Source organism: Bubalus kerabau, chromosome 4, assembly GCF_029407905.1.
Source record: "Bubalus kerabau isolate K-KA32 ecotype Philippines breed swamp buffalo chromosome 4, PCC_UOA_SB_1v2, whole genome shotgun sequence".
Taxonomy (NCBI): Eukaryota; Metazoa; Chordata; class Mammalia; order Artiodactyla; family Bovidae; genus Bubalus; species Bubalus kerabau.
In genome coordinates, this window is record NC_073627.1 from 106,987,079 (window position 1) to 107,013,674 (window position 26,596).

Here is a 26,596-nt window from a genome sequence, read left to right on the forward strand (position 1 = left end):
GAACGAGATGAAGCAGAAGAGACTTTGGTAAATGATTTTCCATTTCCCCATTGTCCTCATTGGGGTTTCCAGGTGGCTCAATGGTGAAGAATCTGCCTGCTGATGCAGGAGAAGCAAACTTGATTCCTGTGTGGGGAAGATCCCCTGGAGTAGGAAATGCAACCCTACTAACCCTAGCCCTACCCCTAACCCCTAACCCTAACCCTAATGTTCTTGCCTGGGGAATTTCATGGAAGGAGGAGCCTGGTGGGCCATAGTCTGTAGGGTCGCAGAGAGTCAGACATGACAGCACAACATTGTCCTTATTGTCACTGGCCCACACACAGGGCCGTTTAGGTGCCCAGTTCTCCATTCATTCGTTAAATACAAAGATAGGTACATAGATGTTTTTATGTGCTAACAGTGTTCGAGGCCCCATGCTTAGTGTTAAATATACACTGAAAGAAAAAGAATAACTTCTGCTTTTAAGTGAGTAAAACTTGAATATTTAATTGTAATACTAGGTTTTATATTTTCAAATGGAAATATTTGAGCTGAGTCATAAAGATTGAGTAGGAACTAATGGGGCAAAGGAGGGGAAGGAATATTCTAGGAAGAAGGAAAAGCAAGCAATGGCTCATGGTGAGAAATGGTACAAGACTTTCATGGTCTGAAAGAGGCTTGGAGGCCTGGCGCTTCACCTGCAGGTTTGGGACTGGCTGTTGACTCAACTGTATTAAGCCTTCCTGCCTCCCACAGGGCATCTGAGGCATTGTCTCCTGATTCAGAGCCTTCCTTTGGCTAAAACCTAACTGTAGTCACATTTTTTGTTTGTTCTTTTTTTTTTGTTTCTCTTCCCTGCAGGTCAGCAGGCATTGGGTTGGGGAGGAATAGAAACTAATGAACTGAATTCCCATCTGATTCATGGGCTGTACAGTACAGGCACACACAGCCTTAGCAGGGAAACCTTTTTCTCATCTCAAAGGCCTTCCATCTCCAGTGATAAGGTCCCTCAGCCTTATCATTGCAGTTGTGCCTGGGAATTTGAATTTTTAATTAACTTTCCAAGTAATCCCATGGTATAGTCCAACTGGGAACCACTGCCTTAGTCCCCTGTGGGATCTCAGAAGGTGAAGTTCAGAGAATAAATACCTCTAAATAGCCAGCACTTATATAGTAGGAACAAAATGCTAAGCCCTGTTTAAATTGCTTTACTTGTATTAACTCATTTAACCCTTACTGTAACCCTACAAAATGAGTTTATAATTAGCCCCATTTTAGAAATAAGGAAACTGAAGCACAGAGTTCACATAACTCACCCAAGGCACACAGCCAGGCAGTGGAAGAATTTGAGTAAAGCCACTCTTAATCTACACTCCTAGTAGCTCAGAGGCTAAAACCAGCTTCCCTAGAAGCTCAGATGGTAAAGCATCGCCTGCAGTGCAGGAGACCTGGGTTTGTTCCCTGGGTCAGAAAGATCCCCTGGAGAAGGAAATTGCAACCCACTCCAGTATTCTTGCCTGGGGAATTCCATGAAACAGACTAGCCTGGAGGGCTACAGTCCATGGGGTTGCAAAGAATCAGACATGACCGAGCAACTAATGCAATGCTAATGTACACCCCAGATCTCTTCGCTAAAAGCCAAGACCTTTAGCCAAGCCAGCAGGGAGTTCTTGCTGTGTTCCCACCCCAGGCATGTGCTGGAGCATTTGCTCCACATCTGGCTCACTGAGGGGAGGGAAGGATCATTTGTAGAACGTGCCCATTGCTGTGGTCCTGATGACCCTGACCCCAGAATTGAGAAGAAATGTGCCCAATGGACAGTGATGAGTGGGCTCCAGTTCCCCACTAGACTAGGTGGGGAACCATGGCAAATGCCATCAAGGTGCATGAGTGGCTATGGAAGAACAGGAAAAGGAAGCCTATTTCTGTAAACGCTGGGAGTATCAAGAGACTTTGGAGGTCTCCAGTTGTGCTCTGGGTTGAGATAATGAGAAGGCCAAGGAATTGTATTTCAGGACATGAAAGATGTGTCCTGGAACAGGCAGCCACCTTGTAGCGTGAGGTCAAGGGTAGGGACCCAAAGGCCTTTCAGCCTCTAAATACTCTTGTCAGCATTCTCCCCACAAGTAATTTCCTCCACCTTAATTACCTCATTGCTTTTCTCGCCACCCCAAGTGTGGAGTCTTTAGAGAGAGTTTCTTCTTTGTCCCCCATCAACCTCTTGCCCTTCACACGTTTTCATACTTGCCCCAGGGCTGAGGACCCATAAGGTAGCCATGCAGAGCATTATAGTTCAGTGGGGCTTGGGGAAGCATGACAAGATGCATGGTATTGCTTTCTGCCATCTATTTCAGGTACCAGCAATCAGTTAGGAAAATTCTTCGGAGTCAACCTGTCCAGTCCCCGGGGTGCCGCAGTGGAGGAATACTTCAGACAGCCAATAGTGGTAAGAGGGCTCCTCTTCCCGTGTTTATCTACTGATTCATCCACTTACTCACTCATGCACCTGGGACAAGCTGTGCTGCCAGGCTCTATGCTAAGCTATCGCAGAAGCCAAGAAAAAGCTCCTTGGAATGCTGTTTCAAGTTTTCCACCTCTGATCTCCTGATCAGTTAGGAAAATTCTCAGAGAATGATACTGTTGAAAGCAAGGAGATTTTCTGACTGCATTTTGATAAGTAACTTTTAACTCTCCAAGTATCCTGACTCACCACATGCACACACTCAGCCCTCATACTTGTTCAATAATTCATATCCTCTCATTGATTCTAGTGACCAAACACATAATAGAAGGGGAAGCTCTGGATAATAAATAGCTGGGAGCAGGAGTTTTGTTGTCAGACAGATGTGGGTTTCAGTTGTGATCCCATCTAGCTGTAACCTTAGACAACCGAAGTTTGCATTATCTGAAACTCTTTCAGTTTTTAGTGGGAGGAAACCTGACTCACACTGGCTTAAACTAGAATGAAATTATTGGTTCTCCAATACTGCAAAGCCTGGAGACAGAACTTGCTTCAGGGACCTGTTGCACAAGTTCAGGCATTGTCACAAGGGTCTGGTTTTTCTACTCTTACCACTTATCTCCATTTCCTGTGATTTTACTCTGTTGCCAGACAGGGTCTATCCTTAGAGTAACAAGGTAGCATCAGAAGCTACAACTTCAGATCCTTGTAACTAAGTCCCACAGGAGAACCTGCCTTTTCCTAATAACTTAGGCAAAAGCCCCAGAATTAGTTTAGATAGAGCCTGTTTGTCATACTTTGGCTTATGCCTCCATCTGTGAATCAGTTCCTGTCTTCAGGGGAAAAGTGATGCTCTGATTGGCTTTTCTGACGTCAGGTACCTGAGCTGCAGCTTCTACGTGGAGCTGAGGGTAGACCAACTTGCTGTGAAACTTCTTGGAGTGTGGAGAGGAGGTAAATATAGAGGGTCCAAAAAACACCAAACGCCTATTCCTGAGACATTGGTGAGGATTAAAAGATAGGACCTAGTAAAGAACTTAGTAAAGTACAGAGCACTTAGTGCTTGGCGTATAGTAAGCACTAAATAAATGTGAGCTTTTATTGTTAATACTATTCTCATTAAGCTCATGCCCTCTAAACCCTCACTCTTGCTGACTTAAGATTTCAGGAGGAAAGCTAGACAGCAATCTTGCTTGACTTCAGTTTATCCTGAAAAAAGATATCATCTTTGGTTTTTTTCCCTAAGGACACATTTGACATTAGGATTTTGATGGCTCAGACAGTCAAGCACACAGTAAACTTTATGGATGCGCAAGAGGCAGCTCTCCACAGGTTGGTACAGATCGATGCTGCTCTTGATTTTTAGAATCTCCTCTACCTATCTCATTCCCTAAGCTTCAGGGCAGAGACTCACAGCTCACACAGGGGAGAGACTTCAGGTATGAGTCACCCACAGGGAGGGTCTGTTAATACTAGTTTCATTTATTGAAAAATGAGGATAATGATGCCTCCTTCTTAGGATTGCTTTAGGAATTGAATGAGAAACATTGAATAGTAGCTTATGCTTATATACACTGTTCTGAGCCATACACACACACACACATACACACACACATATATGTATGTGTATATATTTTTGTATGTATATATAATGACTCATTTAATCCTCACAGCAACCCTATGCAGATGGTACTGTTTTTGTCCCCACTTAACTAATGACACATATCAAGCAGAATGGAACAGTAAGTTGCATATACAAAATTATGTAAAATGCACAGAATTAATATGTGTGTTGAAGCTAGGGTTGAACCTTTCAGAAGCCCAGTGTCTGGACTTTTTAAACGTTCACCCAGGCGAGTATCCACACTAATGACAGGAAGAAGAGCTACAATTTTTTGAGTGCTTACTTCATACTAGGTAACATGCTAAAAATTTTACAGGCTCTGCCTCATTTTCCAAGAAGGCCCTCGGTAAATGTTAGTTTTTGTCCTCTTATTTTTCACTTGAAGAGACTCTGAAATGAAGACTCATTTCTCAGATGGTAATATGAATCCCCTTTGAATGACCTTTCATTAGAGTTTTACCCTTTTCTGCCTGAGAAGATTGACCTTTTTTTTCCTGGATAATAACTTTAATTTAAAAATTAATTTAAAATTAATAAATATAAGGCCAGGTTATAATTTGCCAGGATGACTAAAGAAGCATGAGTCAAACAGACTTCAGAAGGTACAGCTAGTTAACTCAGACCATCATCTGTCTTGAGATCATGATGGACAGAGGATGCTGTATCAGTAAGGATAGGCTAGAGCATGCTGCAGTAACAAAACCAATCTTCAGCAGCTTATGATAACACAGGGACCTTTCTCTCCCACACTGTTTATTCTTTGTGCACCAGCTTTAGCTCCATGCAGCATCACCCACCCCAGCTATCAGGCTGGTGCCACAGCCCCTATCTGGAACAAGGAACGATACTGATTACCTAGGAAAAAGAGCATGGCAAAGCGTGTACTAGCAGTAAAGCTTCTGCTGGGAAGTGACACCACTCACTTCACATTTAATTGGTCAAAGCAAATCACAGGGCAGTACCTGAGCACAGGAGGGTGGATGAATGCAGTCCTACTGTGTGCTCAGAGCAAGAGAATAGGCATTTGGGAACAACTCTAATAACTATCATGTGTGTGCTCACTCACTAAGTCATGGCTGACTCTTGCCACCCCATAGACTGTATGCCACAAAGCTCCTCTGTCCATGGCAAGAATACTGGAATGGGTTGCCGTTTCCTTCTCCAGGGGATCTGCCAGACCCAGGGATTGAACCCATATCTCCTGCATTGCAGGTGTATTCTTTACTGCTGAGCCACCAGAGAAGTCCAATAACTATCAAGATCCAGACAAAATTGACTTCCATGGCTTTATTTGCCGCTCTTGTCTGCCCCCTTAGGGTATTTTTTGAAAAGTGTATCTATGTTGGCTTTTCTGAGATGTCATTTGTGCAGATTCAGTGAAGGTTGATTGCAGTTCTTTGTGCCAGGTGCTGTACTGGTGCCTGCAAAGGTACATTAAGCCACTTAAGTTTCTCCTTGAGAAGCTCATGGTCCATTTAGGGGATGAAATAATTGTAATGCAATACCAACAAATTCAGTGTGACAAATATGGAAAACTCGAGAAATGTTCTGACTACTGCAGAATGGAAGAAGTTAGGCCTTTGGTGGTACCATAAATACAAATAATCTTAAAAATAAGATTTTCCTTTGTCAGTCTCTACAGCATTCACTAAAATGTGTCTCGTTGGAGCAGTACAGCTCCAGCAATGGACCAATAATATCATCTTTTAATTGTGAAATACTTTCAAGTTTACAAAGCACTTTCATAAACATTTTTCCCCACTTGACCTACACAAGAACCTTGAGAGGGAAGAGAGATTTCGGCGCTCAGAATGAGCTTTCCAGGTAGCTTAATGGTAAAAGAATCTGCCTGCCAATGCAGGAGATGCAGATTGGATCCTTGGGTCGGGAAGATCCCCTGGGGTAGGAAATGGTAACCCACTCCAGTATTCTTGCGGGGCTATTCCCATGGACAGAGGAACCTGTGCTGTAGTCCATGGCATCACAGAGTCAGACATGACTGAGCACAAGCATGCAACAAAAGAGGAAACTGAGGCTCAGAGAATTTAAATGACTTTCCAAAGCTCCATGGCTAAAACAGGTCCAGCTTCTATATTTTGTTATGTCTTTTTCAACATTCTTTCTATTCCTACTTACTCTACATTTGACATCAGCCATGGCCACTTCTGCACGAGTTTTGCAGTAGCGTGGTGAGAAGTTATATTGCCTCCGTGAAAAAGAAATGAACTGTGACAGAGACCTTCGGAGCTTCATCTTCACCCTTGTGGTCCATTTCATCCTTTAAGCATCTGAATAGCCTTTCCCTTCTGAACAGCTGCCTAGGGGAGGTGCCACAGCCCACGTTTTGGCTTCTGGAAGGATGGTTATCGCCTGTGTCCTGAGTCATCCTCCTGTTCAGTAGTCAAACCCCATTCCGAATGCTGTACTCTCCCTGTGGAGTTCTGGATCACTGCAGCACAGTGGGCTGGCCCTTGCAGAGTTTCATCAAGAAGCAACATTCTCAAATGTGCAGCCTTACCCAAGCATTAATCACCCACTGAGAGAGTCTTGCTGCCAAAGCGAGAATGCTTCAGAGAGAAAGAAAATGTTCTGTGAATGTTCCCAGCGATCTCACAAATGTATCCAGTATGTGTCAACAGAAAAATAATTCCAAGTGTTTCTTTGTTCTTTCTCTTTTTTATTTCCTTGCAGAGTAGGAATTCCCTGTGTATTTCAGATGGTGCAGTCTGGCCTCGTCATGGCCTGGCCTTCTGGTTGACATGGCCTTTGTTGGCTCTCAGTAGGTATCATTCCCCTTCTTCGTCTGTGCTGTTCCACGTTATCCTCTACTATTTGTCATCTTAACTTTAACGCTTTAAAAAACTAGGTTCAAACAGTAGTATTTGTTTTCTCCAGGTTTCCAGAAAATAAACACTGATGTTAATGTTACTTTTAGTTTTTAGAGTGAAATAAAGATAAGACAGTTTTCTGTGGTAGCCATATCAACTCTGGATAAAATAAAATCTGTAATAAAATCTCTTAAGCCAGTTGGGTTAAGATTTGGAGGGGTGAGGTAAGGTCTGTGCTTTGTCAGCCAACTTGTTCTTTTCCAAAATAGATGGGTGTTGGTGAGGAAGGAGGGGTTGATGAGCAAGCCCCTGTCTTCGTTTCCATCATCCCTGGTTGTAGAACCTCTTGTGTCTGAGTCATACCTCAATGGATTTTCCCCATGTAGGTTACAGCTTTCGGTTCCACAATCTAGAATCCTTTTTTAATGATCCGGCAGGCAGGTGCTAACAATGCTAATTGCAGCATTGGTCACTTCCCGCTCGGTGCACCCCTTTCTCTCCTACTGGAAAGGCTTGAAAGTTGTGGGGGGAGGAGGGGAAGGACCACCTACAAGCTGACTGTCCGTGTTTGGTGTTCTCTTAAGGGCTGTGCCACTCCACAAGCCCCCAGTCTCTGCTCTCTTCCCACACTTCTCCATGTGTCCCACCAGCAGTGAGGGTTGATCTGACTCATGGGACCTGGCAGAAGGCAAACTGACAGTACACCCTCCTCCCCTTCTTATGAAAGCATCCAGGCTCCCCATGGCACCTGCTGAGAAAGAAGTGCCCGTGGGCCTGTGATACAGCTCAGGGGGCTTGTGGGGCTCAGGAGGAGGGGATCCCCAGAAGCCTTGTCTGGACTGACAATCAGAGAGAAGGCACACTATCTGTGAGCGATTCCTATCCCACACAGCATGCGTGTTCAAGGAATCTGTGCATCTATTTCTCAGACTTCCCCACACTCACATCCCAAGTAAATGAATTTGTTCCTGCAAGGGTGAGGGAGATAAGCTTGCAGCGGCCTGCTTCATGGGGGAAATTTCTTTGAAGTTAAAGGCTTTATTTTAAAAAGCTTCTACATTTGCATTCTACCTCATAATATAACTGAGTATGTATTTTGATATAATACATTTATATCAAATGGTTCATTTTACTTAGCATTTAGACTATATAAAGTTTCCTTCCCAAATCTTCAATTCAGAATGTCCCCTCTAGGGATGTACTCCATGCTGAGTGTGTGCCTGATTCCCTGCCAGCCTGCGACCCCTGCCAAATCCCAGGACAGGTGACCTTGCATTCAGAGTATCAGCAGGATGTCCTCCTTCAACTTACACAGACACACACATAGACACACTGACACACACAGACACATACAGATACACACACACACATATAGGCACATAGACACATGCACACACGCATAGACACACACAGACACACACGTTGGGGCTGGAAAGATAGTAGAGGCCATCTGCCCCAGTAGATTTTCTTGCTTCCAGAAGCCCATCAGGACCCCTGAACGGGTTGGCATCAGACAGTAAAAGGCCACACTCCAGACTTTCCACCCTGCCAGACTTTTCCAAGAAGTCAGTTCCCCAAACTTTGTTATTATTGGGCTTCTAATGAACTTTGATACAGCCATATAGATTTAGAGTGACCAAGTCCCTGGATTTGAAGCCTGGCCTAACTCCATAAGGTTGCTGTATAGATTTAAAGGGCTAATATACCTAACAGTCCTGGGACAATATTCAGCACATAGTAACTGCTCAATAAATTGAGCTATCTGTATTTTAAAAGTGTTCCATGAGTCAATAAACAGTGAACTGCTGCTGCTGCTAAGTCGCTGCAGTCGTGTCCAACTCTGTGCGACCCCATGGGCGGCAGCCCAGCAGGCTCCCCGTCCCTGGGACTCTCCAGGCAAGGACAAGGGAGTGGGTGCCGTTTCCTTCTCCAAACAGTGAACTACTAGTCCCCAGTTCTGGGCCTGAAGCCTAATTGGCTTTTAACTCTTTCCTTGCCCCACAGGGTAACGGTTTGACTGTCAACAGCCCCACTGAGCCTCTGACTCACTGGCATCAGGTGCGGTGTCTTCTTCAGACTCCTCTCTTGGCCACGGAAGGAGAGACCCTCTCAGGGAGAGTGCTGTTTGTCACCAGTAAGCAGTAAGCAAGAGAGTATGGACTCAATCCTGCCTCTGATTACTGGGCCTGTGGGAAGCCAGTGGGCCCCCAAGACCCCAGGACTGGAAGTGGCCAACAGGCTTTACCAAGGCCTGGCTGAGCTTGCAAAGGTGCCCCCGGCTTCAAAGCCTACAGGGCACACATCGCCTTGCACTGATCACAGCCAGGAAAGGGAGCTTAGGATAAGTCAAAGGCAGTGTTCCACTCCTGACTGCGCAGCCAGGAAGGAAACCCATCAACTTGTGGGGACACTGGCAAAAGCTTGAGCTCTCAATGCTCTAAAGCCCACGGCAGCTTCCTGGCTTTACTTGCATCTGTCTGGCCAAACATCCCCAAATTTAGTGCCAGGAAGTCCATCTGTACCGCAGCGGGGAGAATACTGCAGGCACATGAGGTGTGTCAGGCAGGACACTGCTCCCCATGGACGCACGAGGTCTCAGCTGTGATTACTTCAACTTGGCTCATTTTTAGAATGCTCTGTTTTCGTTCATCTTGTGGGAGCTTCTCCTGTGTGAGTTAGCAGAGAAGGGCCTAGAGGAGTGTGGTTCAAGGACACTTGAATATTATATCTCAGGATATTGAGGGTATTCAGAGGGCATTTCACCCAACTTTCTTCCCTCCCTACCTCTTCCCATATCCCGCTTCCTTGGGCCTGTGCTTTTCCATTTTTAAAGTCTTTATTTTATTATAAAACCTAAACATGCTCACATATAAATTGAAAACTTCAAAAGTGTCTAGGGTCAAGCCATACATCCACCCCTCACCCCATTCCTTAGATATGCTTGCTTGGTCCATATCCTTTCAAGTGATTTTCTGTGCATGGACCAACAAATAATATCATTGTGGAGTTGCTATTGTTTTATATGAGGGTTATACTAACAGTCTACAACTAACATTTTCTCTTAGTAGTAAGTCCTAAATCTGTACAGATAGATATGCTTTGTTCTTTTCGTGGGTGAATGACAGTCAAGGACATGGATATACCATCATGTCTTTTAAAAAATCCCTGATCCACTGACATTTAGATTTCTTCCAATTATTATTTTTTTTTTTTTGCCATTGCAAAAAGTTTTACACTAAGTACACTTGAACATAGAACTTGCACAGTGACGTGAATATTTCTAAGTGAGATGCTTAAAAATAGAATTGCTGGATCAGAGGGTACATACATGTTACAGTCTGCTAGATTCTAACTTTTTCAGTGGCAGCACCAATTTACACTCATACCAGCCATAGGTAAGCAGGCTCTTTTCTCCATATTTTTCCTAAGACTGGATGTTACCAGTCTCTATGCTTTTACAAAGCTAATAGACTCTAAAATAAGTGTTTAAAGTTGCATCTGGTTATAGTTGATTTATAGTTCTCTAGTCACTAATAGTGTTGGAGAAGGCAATGGCATCCCACTGCAGGACTCTTGCCTGGAAAATCCCATGGACGGAGGAGCCTGGTGGGCTGTAGTCCATGGGGTCGCAAAGAGTCGGACACGACTAAGCAACTTCACTTTCACTTTTCACTTTCATGCATTGGAGAAGGCAATGGCAACCCACTCCAGTGTTCTTGCCTGGAGAATCCCAGGGACGGGGGAGCCTGGTGGGCTGCCGTCTATGGGGTGGCACAGAGTCGGACACGACTGAAGCGACTTAGCAGCAGCAGCAGCAGTCAGTAATAGTGTTAGTAGCTCAGTCGTGTCCAACTCTTTGAGATTCCATAGACTGTAGCACACCAGACTTCTGTGTTCATGGAATTCTCCAGGCAAGAATACTGGTGTGGGTTGCCATTTCCTTCTCCAGGGGATCTTCTGACCCAGGGATCGAACCTGGGTCTCCTGCATTGCGGGCACATTCTTTACTATCTGAGCCACCAGGGAAGCCCTTAATCACTAATAAAGTTAAGTAACTTTTCATATAGTCATGGGCTATTCACTACTTTCTTTTACTTTAGACATCTCTAAATTATTAAAAAATCACTCTTGATATGGATCCTTTATCTACTTCCTGTATATTCAACTCATTAATCTTAGTTGTGCTTCTGAATTCAAAAGAAATAGGTCTGTTCCAATCTCCAAGTGGCCGTTGTTCAAGTATTAGGAGAGTCTTAGAAAATATTCTCCTAGTCTCCCTGTCCTCAGGCTAACATGCTCAGCTCCTCCCCTCTTTAAGAGTGATTTTGAACTAGTTTAAAACTTTAAGTCCTCTCTGGAAATAGCCAGGTTTTCAATGTCCCCTTTAAAATAACAGGACAGCATACATCTTCTGATATGTCCTGAGTACAAAGCAATAGTGACCACTGCTGTCTTGAGTACCATACTTATAATAATATAATCAAAGTGTAGGTTGAGGGCCACTTTACTTGAGTGTTTGGATAATTCAAAGCCAAAAGCCTATTTTTATACAATCTATGTTTAAGTCTTCTCCTGGTACACAGCTGATTTTTGTCAGCTTCAGTTCAAGTTTTTGTGTTTATTCCACTCATGCATTCATCGTGCTGTCTGTTTATTCCACTCATGCATTCATCGTGCTGTCTGTAGATCCTTACTAGAGCCAGTGGATTCTTTTACTTACTTTTAAACATTCTTTTGTGTAGCACGTTAGGGATGCCTACCATTTTTTGTCATTTGCAAATTTAATAGGCAAATATTTATTTAAAAATTATTCAGCAGAAAGAGGCCCAGAGTGTAAATGTTCCTTTAAAATATGCATAGCCCTGTCTATACCCTTTGGATCTGACATTGAAGTAGCTCAAAACCCTCCACCTGTTGTCATATCCTGCCTATGTTCCTCCATCCAGGCCAGAGGAAGTATGGACCAGCCTTAATTGAACGGGATCCATTTGACTTTAACCTCTGGTTTTACCCTCATAACCCAGTCAAATAACACTGCCAAAAAGAGAAATGAAACTAATTGGGCTAGCTATTACTGTTCTTTTCGAGTTTCCCTGGTGGCTCATTCGGTAAAGAATCTGCCTGCAGTGCAGGAGACCACCTGCAGTGCAGGAGACCCAGGTTCGATCTGTGGATTGGGAAGATCCCCTGGAGAAGGAAATGTCGACCCACTCCAGTATTCTTGCCCAGAGAATCCCGTGGACAGAGGAGCCTGGAGGGCTCCAGTCCATAGGATCGCAAAGAGTCAGACATGACTAAGTGACTAACATTTTCACTTTTGTTACTGTTCTTTATAAAACTGTGTTATATCTCCAGTTATCACAACTTTCTATCTCCTTAAGGGGATATTCAATTTTTAATAATATAGTTATGCTGTTCACAATAAAAATGTATAAAAAAGCTTACAGTGAAAAGTGTTCATCCCAGTGCCACACCCCATTCATTCCTTCCTCTCCTCCATTGTGTAGACACTGTTAACTGTTCCTTGCATACCTCTTAAGAGTTTCATTTTGGATATACAGCTAGAAAATACTGTATTTGTGGGGATATTTTTCCTCTGCTTTTATACATAAACAGTAACATTCTATACCTGTTTTCTATATCTTAATATTCTCACTTAACAATGCATCTCAAATAATTTCCATATTGGTACATTGAGATCTTTCTCTTCCTCTTCCTTGAGTTATTGTATTTCTACATCATGGTCTTCCTTCATAAATATTATTACTTCCTTCACAGAGGTAAGAGCTTCATTGCAGTTTTGAAAAATTGTAACAAAATATTTGCTATATTTGTGCCTTACCTGTGGGCTTCCCTGGTGGCTCAGAGGGTAAAGCATCTGCCTACAATGCAGGAGACCCGGGTTCGATCCCTGGATCGGGAAGATTCCTTGGAAAAGGAAATGGCAACCCACTCTAGTGTTCTTGCCTGGAGAATCCCAGGGATGGGGGAGCCTGGTGGGCTGCCATCTATGGGGTCACACAGAGTCGGACACGACTGAAGCAACTTAGCAGTAGCAGCACCCCAGTTTCCTCATCTCATCATCTATAAAGTAGACTCTTTGATAGCTGTCTCACTAGGCTTTTGCAGATAGAAAGGGAGAAAACAGTATAATAATTAGCACACCGTGGGTCCACAGTAAACCTCAGTTCCATTTCATTTCCTCTTCTCCTACTTACTTTCTTATTCTTACTATATCTCATCAGATTTTTGTTTTTTTTGGTCTTAAAATTGTTTTCCTTGGTATTTTCTACAAACCTCGGCCCTTCCTTAATGTCAAGGTTTTCACACTATTTTTTCAGAAAGGGGCTACCTTTTTGTTCTGCCTCAGGGAGGATCTCCCCCTCCCTTATCGTCAAATATTCTTTTAAACTCTGACTCCTGGGAGAACTCCCTGTGCGACCACACCAGTGTGACAATGACTGCCCTTTTCTTCCCTGCCAGCAACATTTCTGGTTGTACTGGTAGCATTTTATTTCTGACAGCCTCCTATCATTCTTGAGCTGTCTTTCGTTTTATTGCTCCGGACAGTAAAAGAGAACATTTCTTTTTTATGAACTTTATGAAATTTATATCCCTAAAGTTCACAGAAATGGTCTCCAATGTTATTGGATATGTGCACGTTTGAGTAAAATCACTTTCTTTATGTGTGCTCCACGTAGATTAATATTTCTCTTTTAATTGTGTGGCTGTACTACAGTAATAATAGAAAATACAAAACAAAATGCTCCAGATAGATATATAGATAGGTCTATATGGATGTATATATGTATATATACCATATATACACATATGCATAGACATGTCTGTGTATATACACATATAGCAATTCATATAGTGTGCATTTTCTAAGACATACAAAAATAAAACTAAAAACATGAATTGAAAAAATAAATATGGCTTATTGTTGGACCAGCTCAGCTGCTTATCCTGTGCATAATGTTTTAAAACATAGTTTTAAATGTTTGGATCCCTAGCAAAGGTCTGTACTACCCAGGTATGCTGCCAAAGAAGGTGGTTTCCAGAGAGTTGGATGAGCTTTTTGGTTTATAAAACTGGAAGACATGCTGACCAGAGAATTAATGCTCTGGAAGCTTCAAGTGCTTAGCATTAAGCCTCTCCACCTTGGACTCCAGCTAAGACAAATCCTCTCACTCGCTGTGTATTTGGACAGCTGCAGCAGAAGGAATTACAGGGGGAAACTGTTGTGCACACTTAGGTTCAGTGAAATAATGATATGTGTTGGTCAGCTTTAAGTGACATTTCTGTGTTCTACACCCTTACTCAGATTATTCAAACTCTGGCCCATGTGTCCATCACATGGCTGGTTGTTACCATTGTTCAGTTGCTAAGTTGTGTTCAACTCTTTGCGATTGTTCGTGCCCATCCCATGGACCGTAGCACACCAGGCTCCTCTGTCTTCCACTGTCTCCTCAAGTTTGCTCAAATTTACATCCATTGAGTCTATGATGCTGTCTAACAGTCTCATGGCTGGTGTTTACTCAGTATCATTGTAGCACATGTTTTAAGATGTAATCACAGTCTTGCTAAACCCAACCCCCCCTTAGCCAAGCCTGAGGAACTTAGGTGAACTAACAGATATCTTAACTCTAAGCTGGTGATTAGAATCCAGCATTTACCTACTCAATCCACTTGTGTTCAATATATATTTGATAAACTGCACTAGTCTCCTAGGGCTGCTGTAACAAACTACCAATCAGGTGCTTAAAACAACAAAAATGTATTCTCTAACAATTCCAGAGGCTAGAAGTGTGCAATCAGGGCATCAGCAGGACCACGTTTCCTCTGAAGGTTCCCAGGAAGAAACTTGGGTCTTTCAGCTTCTGATGGCACCTGAAAATCCTTGGTCTTCCTTGCAGCTGCGTAACTCCAGTCTCGCCACCGTCTCCAGTTGGTTTTCATCCCTGGGTGTGTCTCTATGTGTCCTCTCTTCCTGTAAGGACATGGTCATTGGTTTTGGGGCTCACCCTAATCCAGTATGGGCTTCCCCTGTGGCTCAGCTGGTAAGGAATCTGCCTGCAGTGTGGGAGATCTGGGTTCATTCCTTGGGTTGGGAAGATCCCTGGAGAAGGGAAAGGATACCCATTCTAGTATTCTGGGCTGGAGAATTCCATGGACTGTACAATCCATGGGGTCACAAAAAGTCAGACACGACTGAGCGACTTTCACTTAATCCAGTATGACTTCATGTAAACTTCATGATATGTGCAAAGATCTTCTATCCAGATACAATCATAGGCACAGATACCAGGCTTTAGGACTTGAGCATACATGTTGGTAGGACACAATTCAATCCACTATAACAAATAACTGAAAAAATGGAAAATAACCGTTCAGTATTTTCTTCCACACCATATCCCACGTCCTTTCTGGGGCACGTTCCAACCCCTTTGAAGAACACTGGTCTAGAGTTCGTATCTGCTAAGGTTCTCATTCCTTCCTTTATCTCTCAGTAAATCCTTGGTGACTTGGGCCATTTGGTCCCCAAGCTTCCTGCCTCTTCTGTTCTCCATCCCATTCTTCCTTAATGGTCACCACTGAACCCATCCCACTACTGTACCTTCTGTTTTCTCTAAGATGAATGATCAGGAATTATTTCCCCAGTAAGAACATGAGAAATATTAATAACCTCAGATATGCAGATGACACCACCCTTATGGCAGAAAGTGAAGAACTAAAAAGCCTCTTGATGAAAGTGAAAGTGGAGAGTGAGAAAGTTGGCTTAAAGCTCAACATTCAGAAAACGAAGATCATGGCTTCTGGTCCCATCACTTTATGGGAAATAGATGGGGAAATAGTGGAAACAGTGGCAGACTTTATTTTTTGGGGTTCCAAAATCACTGCAGATGGTGACTGCAGCCAGGAAATTAAAAGACGCTTACTCCTTGGAAGGAAAGTTATGACCAACCTAGATAGCATATTGAAAAGCAGAGACATTACTTTGCCAACAAAGGTCCATCTAGTCAAGGCTATGGTTTTTCCTGTGGTCATGTATGGATGTGAGAGTTGGACTGTGAAGAAGGCTGAGCACTGAAGACTTGATGCTTTTGAACTGTGGTGTTGGAGAAGACTCTTGAGAGTCCCTTGGACTGCAAGGAGATCCAACCAGTCCATTCTGAAGGAGATCAGTCCGGGGATTTTTTTGGAAGAAATGATGCTAAAGCTGAAACTCCAGTACTTTGGCTACCTGATGCGAAGAGTTGACTCATTGGAAAAGACTCTGATGCTGGGAGGGATTGGGGGCAGGAGGAGAAGGGGACGACAGAGGATGAGATGGCTGGATGGCATCACTGACTCGATGGACGTGAGTCTGAGTGAACTCCGGGAGTTGGTGATGAACAGGGAGGCCTGGCATGCTGCGATTCATGGGGTCTCAAAAAGTCGGACACGACTGAGTGACTGAACTGAACTGAACTGAAGAACATGATTGCTTGTGTTAGTCCCAGGTTTCCAAAATCTTCTTGAATATTACAAAATAAATCTTCATATATAAAACAATCGTTTTGTATTTAGTTCTTAAACTAAACTGTGTTACCACTTTGTCACCTCCTCTGGCCCTATAAGATTTTTTTTTTTTTTAGTTAAAAAAATTTTTTTAAGGTATTTTTTGGTATAGACCATTTTTAAAGTCTTTATTAAATTTGTTACAATATTACTTCTGTTTTATGTTTTGGGTTTTTTTTTTTTGGCCACAAGGCATGTGAGATCTAGCTCCCTGACCAGGAATCAAAGTGATGCCCCCTGCTACATTGGAAGGCACAACCACTGGACCATCAGGGAATTCCCTGACCACATAAGATTTTAAATGAGTAACTCTGGCAAGGAATTAGGTTGCATTTTCTTTTAATGTACATTGGCAAATAACTGATTCAAAACGCTGAATAGTTATTTAGGATCCTGTAGATGCAGTCTTGGAAAATTATACATTATTGATTGCTTTATAAACCTTGTTCCTAAAGAACTCACTGTCTCAGTGTCTGGTTCTCTTCAAATCTACCCTCAAGTATCATAAATGAAGTGCACTGCAGGATGTGAGTGTCAGGAAGAAACATTTTAAAACAAAAAGAGAGAATTCCAAGTCAGTTACATGAGTTGAAATAGGAAAGGACATTGTTATTATTATTGAGTCCCTAAGTCATGTCTGACTCTCTTACCATTTCATGGACTATAGCCAGGAAGTGGATTCTTTACTACTGAGCCCCCTTGAAGCCCTCAAAGGACATTACTTATTTCTTTTTTTTAATCTCTAGCTATCAGTTCAGTTCAGTTGCTCAGTCGTGTCTGACTCTTTGCAACCCCATGGACTGCAGCATGCCAGGACTCCCTGTCCATCACCAACTCCCAGAGCTTGCTCAAACTCATGTCCATCAAGTTGGTGATTCCATCCAACCATTTCATCCTCTGTCATCCCCTTCTACTCCTGCCTTCAATCTTTCCTGGCATCAGGGTCTTTTCCAAAGAGTTAGTTCTTCATATCAGGTGGCCAAAGCATTGGAGTTTCAGTTTAGCATCAGTCCTTCCAATGAATATTCAGAACTGATTTCCTTTAGGATTGACTGGTTTGATCTCCATACAGGCCAAAGGACTCTTAAGAGTCTTCTCCAACACCACAGTTCAAAAGCATCTATTCTTTGGTGCTCAACTTTCTTTATGGTCCAACTCTCACATCCATTCATGACTACTGGAAAAGCCATAGCTTTGACTAGACAGACCTTTGTCAGCAAAGTAATATCTCTGCTTTTTAATAAGCTGTCTAGATTGGTCATAGCTTTGCTTCCAGGTAGCAAGCGTCTTTTAATTTCCTGGCTGCAGTCACCATCTGCAGTGATTTTGGAGCCCAAGAAAATAAAGTCTGTCACTGTTTCCATTGTTTTCCCATCTATTTGCCATGAAGTGATGGGACTGGATGTCATGATCTTAGTTTTTTTAATGTTGAGTTTTAAGCCAACTTTTCACCTTCCTCTTTCACTTTCATCTAGAGCTCTTTAGTTCTTCAGTTTTTGCCATAAGGGTGGTATCATCTGTGTGCCTAAGGTTATTGATATTTCTCCCGGCAATCTTGATTCCAGCTTGTGCTCATCCAGGCCAGCGTTTTGCATGATGTACTCTGCATATAATTTAAATAAGCAGGGTGACAGTATAGATCCTTGACGTACTCCTTGCCCAATTTGGAACCATTTGGAATATATCTTCCTTTTGTTTGTCCTCAATAAAAGCTAGACCTTGAGTTGCTGGTTTCACAGAATTTGACGTTGGATTTAAACCTACCCAGGACACTATTGGTAGGAGGGAATTATGTCCCTTGCTAACTTGTGGAATTTAAAAAGGAAGCCTAGTTATCAAGGAAATTCAAATTCAGATAATAATATTCTAATCCCAAACATTTAAATATTAAAGATTGGGAAAGGTATAATGAAATTAGCACTTTTATACTTTGTAGGTGAGGAAGTAATTTGGTGCACTTTCTGGAAGACATTTTAGCAGCAGGTATTGGGAACCTTAAATATGCCTTATATGGTTTAGCCTGGTGAGTCTGCCTCTAAGAATTTATTCCAAAAACTATAATCCTTGATAGCACATTAAGATGTATTATAAGAATGTCTTTTACAGCAGAATTTCTGTCATAAAACCAGATATTTGTTACCATAAGTAATAATGTTATTTTAAAAGCATAAATATTTAATAATGAAGAATTGCTAAATTGTGCTATACCCACATTATGCCATTGAAAAGTTCATTGTTAAGAATTATAGAATAACTGCTAACATTAAATAAAGAAAGATGAAGGAATACTTCAGCACCATTTTACTAAAAATTTACATTTATAAATACATAGAGTGAAAAATACACAGAAGGGAAATATTCTACAATGTTAGTTGAAAGAATCTGTCTAATGATATTATGGATTATTTTATTTTATTTCAACGTTTCCTTATTTTTCTACAGCGAATATGTGACACTTTTATAACCAAAAGAAATATATATATGCTTAAGAATGAATAATTAAAATCCCCAAATCACACCCCTTCAGATTAGTACTTAAGGGTATAGCATACTACTTGCTATTATTAGCCATTTCTTGTAATTACTTAAGCCTTCATCTGGGGTGTCTTAAATTAAATCAGTCATATCTGTTACCTGCTTTTTGTCAGTTTGAGATACTAGCGTAGCCAATTCTTACATGATTAGGATTGTTTTGGTATGTCAATGGTGACCCATAAAGAGTCTCTGTTATGTAAAGCCATTTCTGCCATTGATATTGGTAAAGCTTTAAAAAAAAAAATCACTTTAACCAACTAGAAACACCATTACATTTCCAATATTTAAACCAAGAAATTATAGCTATCAAACTTTTGTAACAAACAATTTGCAAGCAAACAAGCCTTCAGTTGCCTCTACCAATGTTGAAAACGAAAAGTGTTAGTTACTCAGTCATGTCTGACTCTGTAACCCCATGGACTGTAGCCCACCAGGTGCCTTTGTCCATGGAATTCTCTAGGCAAAAATACTGGAGTTGGTAGCCATTCCCTTTTCAAGGGGATCTTACCAACCCCAGGATTAAACCCTGGACTCCTGCATTGCAGGCATATTCTTTACCATCTGAGACACCAGGGAAGTTTAAACAGATGCAGACACATATAAGATGTCCAGCCCATACTCTTAAAACCTTCATGAAGTAGGTATGTGTAGAAGATGCCCTAAATGTATGTGACTGGCTGACACCAGCCTTGTGAGATGATATGTTTTTTTTCCTGCCTTGCAGACAGAGCTATGACATTCAGATCATGGTGCTGGTAAACCAGACGGGCTTCAGGTCTGGGAACACCCTCAATTTAAAGAATCCTTTCTTTAGGTAAGAAATCCCTCATCTATTTCACACCTATGTATAGGTGTGAATCTCAATTGACCATATGACAAGGTAAAGAGCTTTAGAATAATCTGTCTTCCCTAAGAGGAGAAAAAGCATCTATCCTTCCCTCTCTAAGGAGACTTGGATTCTGATATGTAGTTGAGTGTTTTATGTTCCATTAAACAGAATTCAATATATAGCAATCCGATCTCAAAGCAGAGAGTGCAGGAGAGTCCTACAAAGTGAATTCTCCTTCTAGCTGAGCTATAATGAGCTGTGTGACCTCAGGCAAAGTCACTTTCCTTCTGGCACTGGTTTTCTCATATGCAAAATGTAGAGTTTAATCTCCTTTGACCTTCATTCACTATGGGATGATTTTATGTAGCAGTGATTCCAAAACACCTAAAACATGAGTCCACTTAAGGTCCATTTTTGGAATGTTTTTTGAGATCATGTAAGTCAGAGCATAACTGTCTTTGAGCTATGCAGATTTTGTCTGAAATGAAGAACTTGCCACAATGAGTTGGATACAACAAATGCTCCTGGAAAAACTCCCCATCTTTGTATCTATTCAATATGAGTGAATTAAAAATCCACATAAGAAGTCAAACACACAAATAAAGCTACTGGCTAGAAAGTGACTTCCCCCCATATTTTAATGTCTTTCCAAGGCTTTAATTCAGAGCATCATGTCTGTATAATATTGAAAAGCTTGAAGAGAAGAGGAAACTCAAGAAACCAAACCAAGAACTCTTTGGCAATGCTGGGAAAATGAGATGTTGACCTTGAAGCAGGGAAGAAAATAAAACAGGCGAGGCTATAACTGTGTACATTGTGAGCAGGCTGTCACACGTGGTATGACTCTTTGAAACCTATTGCCAACTAGGGATAGAGGTCTATCTCTAATTCCATGAGAAGGGAGAAATCCTCACTCCCATCCCCTTGCACAGTCCTGCCATGTAAAGCAAAGGGCATAGGTTTTAGCCTCAAGAGAGAACAGATTGACTACTTACTTGTACTATTGAATGTTCCTAGGCCTCAGTTTTCTCATCTGTAAAATGGGATAAACAACACACTTCACTGGACAATTGCAAAGATTTCTATAACATGTCCAGGTACTTAGTAATTCACATAATTAGTGCTCAATAAATGCCACTTTCTTTTCTTCCTGTTCTCTGCTCACCAGTTCTCTCTGTGAGTAAATAGATGTTGACTTGTAGTTCATTCCAAATATAATCACTTGGGTTTTGGGAAAAAAAATGAATTTTTGTAGGGTTTTAGAAAAACCTACCCTTTTGAATACAAGAACCATGTCAACTGGTAACCCTGAGTCCCACTTCCACTTCATCACACAAGAACAAAATCTGAACCAGAAAACCATACGGAGAAGACCTGAGCCTTGACCAGCCCCTGCTTTGCATGATGACATAAACACAGTGGCCACAAGGTCAAAGTGAGAGTTTGTCAAAGGTCTGGTGATGCTGAAGATGGCCACAACCCTGTCAGACAGGCAGACTGTGGAGCCAGGGGCGGTGCCATACCGTTCCCCTTTTCCCCAACTCAGCAGCGAGTCTGACTCATGTATTTAATTAAGCCAATGTTATGCTTAAAAATGTGACTCCCCTGGAGATTCCAGAGCTTGATTCTATTTCTTTACCGTCCATTTCCTGCTGTCTAGGCCTCAGCATCCTCAGTGGAGGTGTGGGCTAAGTGAGACTCTTGGACGAGTACTTGGTACGTAGTAGATGCTCGGTTGAATGTTCCAAAGTGATCATTTCCTTCTGCTTCCCTGCATCAATGAGAAGCCGCCCAAGGGTGTGTATGTGTGTGTGTTGTATGTGAATACTGAGGAGAATTAAAATGAATGTCATTACGTGGAGGAATGATAGGTAATGTCGCTTCAAAATAACTTTCTCTCCATTTGCTTTTTGTTCTACCCATTCTTAGGGCACAATAGACCTTTCTGACGAAAGATTTCTTTTTTTTGTTTTGGCAAATCCCCAATACCATCTGACCACCAGTGACATGCTGAAAACATCCCAGGATCAACAGATTGATTGCTTAAGGCATGAGCACCCACCATTATATACAATGTGAAAGTTTGTTTTCCCTTGGACAGGGTGGGGGGACCTTTATTTTAACTATTAATTATCTTAGAAATTTGAAAATAAAGAGCTAACAGCTGGTTCTAAAAGTGAGCAAAGGTACAAAACTACCCCATGAGGGAGGGAAAACTCTCCAGTAACCTAATCGATTTTTCCAGGAACTGTGAGACTAGTCCTTCGTCCTTTGGGTCCCACTCTGTCTGTCCCAGGACCTGGCTGGGCCACTCACTGTGCTGGGTTGTGGAAGTGCGGCTGTGACCAGGGCAGGTGCAGCCCTGGGCCCAGGAAGCCCTCGTAATGGGAGAGAAGTGGGTGTTAAATACTTAACTGCATAACTAATGCTGTCATCGTAACTCTCGTAAGCGGCGTGAAGGAGAAGTAGAGGTTGCCATCACAGTGTTCCTCTGTAATCCCACCGCCATGGGACCCCAAACACAGAAACAGTGGAAGAGCACCAGGAGAGAGAGCTCTGTGGTACAGGATTGCCAAGCCCCACCAAGAGGAGCTGGGACCCAAGGTTTCCTATTGAAACCTGAGACCTTGATCAAGCTTGCTCTCTTCAGAGAAGTCTTCCAGCCCTGAGGCTGACCGAGGTGCCCCTCCCACATCACCTAAAGAGCCCTGCGCAGCTACCACTTTTAGGGCACCTGGATGGCTCTGTCTCAGTTATTATTAGTTACTATCTTCTGTGTCTGCATCCCCTCATACTTTGAGCACAAAGTCTTGCCTACAGCAGTTTGTAATGGCAGTGTTACACATTAGGTGCTAGAAACACAAACTTCCTTCCATATCTCACACCATCTCTAAAAATTAATTCCAAAGGGAAAAGATATAATATCAGATATGTACATGAAAAGATGTTCAGCGTAATTAGTCATTAGGGAAAATGCAAACTGTGACCACAGTGACATTCTACTGTGCAGCTCTTAGAATGGCTGGAATAAAATACCAAGTGCTGAGGAAGATGTAGGGGTGCTGGAACTCTCACTCATTGCTGGTCAGAATACGAAATGGTACAGCCGCTGTGAAAAACAGTTGAGTAGTTTTTTCTGTAGTTAAATATTCACTTACTATATCACCCAGCAATCCCACTTCTGGATATTTACACAAGTGAAACGAAAACTACTATTTGAATGTTTACTGTATCTCTACTTATAATCACGAAAAATTCGAAACGAATGTTTTTCAAGTGGAGAATGAATAACATCCATACAATGCAGTCATTTTCAGCAATCGAAAGAAAGGAAGTACTGACAGATGTAATAATACAGTTAAGTCTCAAATACTTTATGCTAAGTGAAAAAGCCAGACTCAAAAGGCTACGTACTCCGTGACCCCATTTCTGTGACATTCTGATAAAGGAAACACTATAGATAAGGAAACAGATGAAGACTGCGGCTGGGAGAGGGTTGACTATAAAGAGGGCATAGGAATGTTGTGCGGGGTGATGGAATTTTTCTAAATCTTGACTGTGGTTGTGGCAGTATGTCTTTATGTGTTTGTCAAAACTTACAGAACTGGACACTAAAAAGGGTGAACTTTACTAAATCTATAAAAATATTTCAATTATACAAAAACTTAGAAGAATGAAAAAGAGATAGCAGTTAACAGATGGACAGGGTGACCTATTGGACCATGGCAAGGCCAGGGACTGGGGGTGGGTGTCATTTATGTGGGGTGATCTTCAAGGCCTCTTCAAAGAGGTAGCAGGAGAGTGGCCAGGTAAATATCCAGAAGGAAGTGGCCATGTGTGCACACAGAGCTTTCTAGAAGAGAACAGGAAGGACAAAGGCCTGAGCCAAAATGAGCCTATTGAAAAGCAAGAAAAGAGAGAAATAAGTCAGTGCTTAGTCTTTGCTATAAACCTATTTTAAAAAAAAAGTTCTTTCAGTGAACAAAAATCTGGATCGTCATCTCAGATCTGAATTTAGGCTATGCATAATCAAACTCACTAAATATAGTGGATAAATATAGATCTAAGGCTGCCCATAAAAACTCCAGAGAAGGGCATGGAATGGAAAGAGGGAAGTAGGAGGGGCTGAGGAGGGATGTGAACAATCAGCTTGCCTGTAGCTTTGGACCTGGTGTAACTTACTCAGTATCACAGTATCACCTTCTGTGTTTTAGGTTTGCTTAGAGGATAGTGACAAGCCAAGCCGTAAGTAAGTGAAGGCCTGAGCAGTCCCCTGACATGCAAGTTAATCCTTCCTGTTCTGGACATGCATTCTAAATTTTACAAGGATGTTAGATTTATTTAAATTCCTTTCTCCCTTCTTAGCTTTAAAATGCACATCCTAATTTTACTGACAAATCTATTTCTTGGTACTTCTTTACCTGGACTGGCCCTTTACAGTTTTCTGCATGTAGCTGAAAAATGATTTTCTTTTCTGATTTCTTTCTTTATTTTAAAGTAAAGCCAATAGCGTTGCTTTGATTTTTGAAGTATTTAAAAAAGAAATTGAACAACATGCTATCTCATGTTTATAATGTATGCTTATATACGTCATGACATAAGAGCATGTGAGGGGTGATCCTCTATTTTCAGTTTTAATCTATTCTGGCAAATATTTTCAGTAAATCAACAGCTAGTGCCTAGCTCAGCAATGTGTTAAATAATTTCTGCCTTATCCAGGTAAAGGAATAATACTAATCAGGAATGTTCTTCGTTGGCCGCATTTGATGACTCAGTGTGTAGTTCAGAGGATAAAGATGGAATCTTCGTCAGTCCTCTTAGATTTACAATAAACAATGTACAGTGTGAGACACCAGTGAGGCCTCTCCTTTACTGAAGACATCTGTTCTATGTCCCGCTTCCAATGGTGATGAAAGACGATCTTTCCAGAGAGCAGGTTTTCCCCGGACCTAAACAACCTTTATAGAAATGGGTGTCAGTCATGTCAGCATACCATCTAAAGAAGCCCAACAGGCACCCTGCTTGCTCTGTGGGGGAAGCTGGGATAAAGAGCAGCTCCATATTCTCATCAGTCAGTCGGTCACCCACCGCCGTCAGCTTTCCACTCTGGTGCTTCCACTCTTTCTGGCAACTCAGTTTGAAATAGCCTTCCCCTTGAATCCATTCCAACAGTCTCACATCACTGCAAGGCTTCCCTGCCACACCCTCACCAGCACGCCTCTCTCAAAGTACCCCTCCCTACCACTGATGCGGCTCCAGCCCTTCTCCTTCTCAAACTCTCCATGCAGCATTTTATCACTTCATACCCTAAACACACACACGTCTGTCTCTTTTATTAACTACTTCTTTGTGGGTTGGATGAGAGACCGATTCACTTTTTAATTTTCACAGTGCCTAATGGTACACCTCATACATGGAATGTGCTCAGTAAATGTACATGGATAAAAGAAAGAAATTAATCCTGAAGTTAAGAGTGATTGGAATTATGGAATCAGACCTGACAATGTTCTTTTCTTATCAATATTTTATTGAAGTATAGTTGATTTACAATGCCGTGTTAATTTCTGCTGTATAGCAAAGTGATTCAGTTATACATATATACATTTTAAAGTGTTTCATGGCTTATCATAGGACATTGAATATAGGTCTCTGTACTATACAGTAGGACCTTGTTGTTTATCCATTCTCTATATGAAAGCTTACGTCTGCTAATCCCAACCTCCGCGTCTCTCTCTTCCGCTTGGCAACTCCCAGTCTGTTCTCTATGTTCGTGATTCTGTTTCTTTTTTAAAGATAGGTTCGTGTCACATTGTAGATTACACATGTTCGTGATAGCATATGGTTTTTCTCTTTTTTACTTCACTTAGTGTGATTATCTCTAGTTACATTCAGTTTGCTGCAGATGGCATTACTTTGTTGTTTTTTAATGGCTGAGTAGTATTCCACTGCATATATGTACCACATCTTCTTTATCCATTCATCTGTTGATGGACATTTAGATTGCTTCCATGTCTTCACTGTTATAAATAGTGCTGTTGTGAGCATAGGGGTGCATGTATCTTTTTGACTTACAGTTTTATCTGGATATATGTCCAGGAGTGGGATTGCTGGGTCATATGGCAATTCTATTTTTAGTTTTCTGAGAAATCTTCATACTGTTTTCTACAGTGGCTGCACCAACTTCTGGTCCCACCAACAGTGTAGGAAGGTTATCTTTTCTCCACACCCTCTCTAGCATTTGTCATTCGTAGACTTTTTTTTTTTAATTGGAGGCTAATTACTTTACAATTTTGTGGTGGTTTTTGCCATACAGTCACATGAATCAGCCATGGGTGCACATGTGTTCCCCATCCTGACCCTTTCTCCCACCTCCCTCCCCATCCCATCCCTCGGGGTCATCCCAGTGCACCAGCCCTGAGCACCCTGTCTCATGCACTGAACCTGGAATGGCGATCTATTTCACATATGATAATATACATGTTTCAATACTATTCTCTCAAATCATCCTATTCTCACCTTCTCCCACAGAGTCCAAAAGTCTGTTCTTTACATCTGTGTCTCTTTTGCTGTCTCACATATAGGGTCATCATTACCACCTTTGTAAATTCCATATATATGCATTAATATACTGTATTGGTGTTTTTCTTTCTGACTTACTTCACTCTGTATAAAGGCACCAGTTTCATCCACCTCATTAGAATGGATTCAAATGCATTCTTTTTAATAGCTGAGTAATATTCCATTGTGTATATGTACCACAGCTTTCTTATCCA

General features: G+C 41.9%; 2 protein-coding genes across 2 annotated transcripts in view; both read left to right on the forward strand.

Annotated features, from left to right (window-relative positions):
• LOC129650941 (histone-arginine methyltransferase CARM1-like) overlaps nt 1-21,611 on the forward strand; it is a 124,566-nt gene extending 102,955 nt beyond the window's left edge. Inside the window, 7 exon segments of the mRNA XM_055579708.1 lie at nt 2,355-2,428; nt 3,690-3,775; nt 6,759-6,799; nt 6,802-6,839; nt 8,900-9,036; nt 19,719-19,808; nt 21,484-21,611. Of these exon segments, the coding sequence (XP_055435683.1) occupies nt 2,355-2,428; nt 3,690-3,775; nt 6,759-6,799; nt 6,802-6,839; nt 8,900-9,036; nt 19,719-19,808; nt 21,484-21,547 (530 nt within the window). The 3' untranslated portion in view covers nt 21,548-21,611.
• Nucleotides 1-26,596, forward strand: part of PUM3 (pumilio RNA binding family member 3) — a 141,912-nt gene that overhangs the window by 22,439 nt on the left and 92,877 nt on the right. The window lies entirely within an intron of this gene.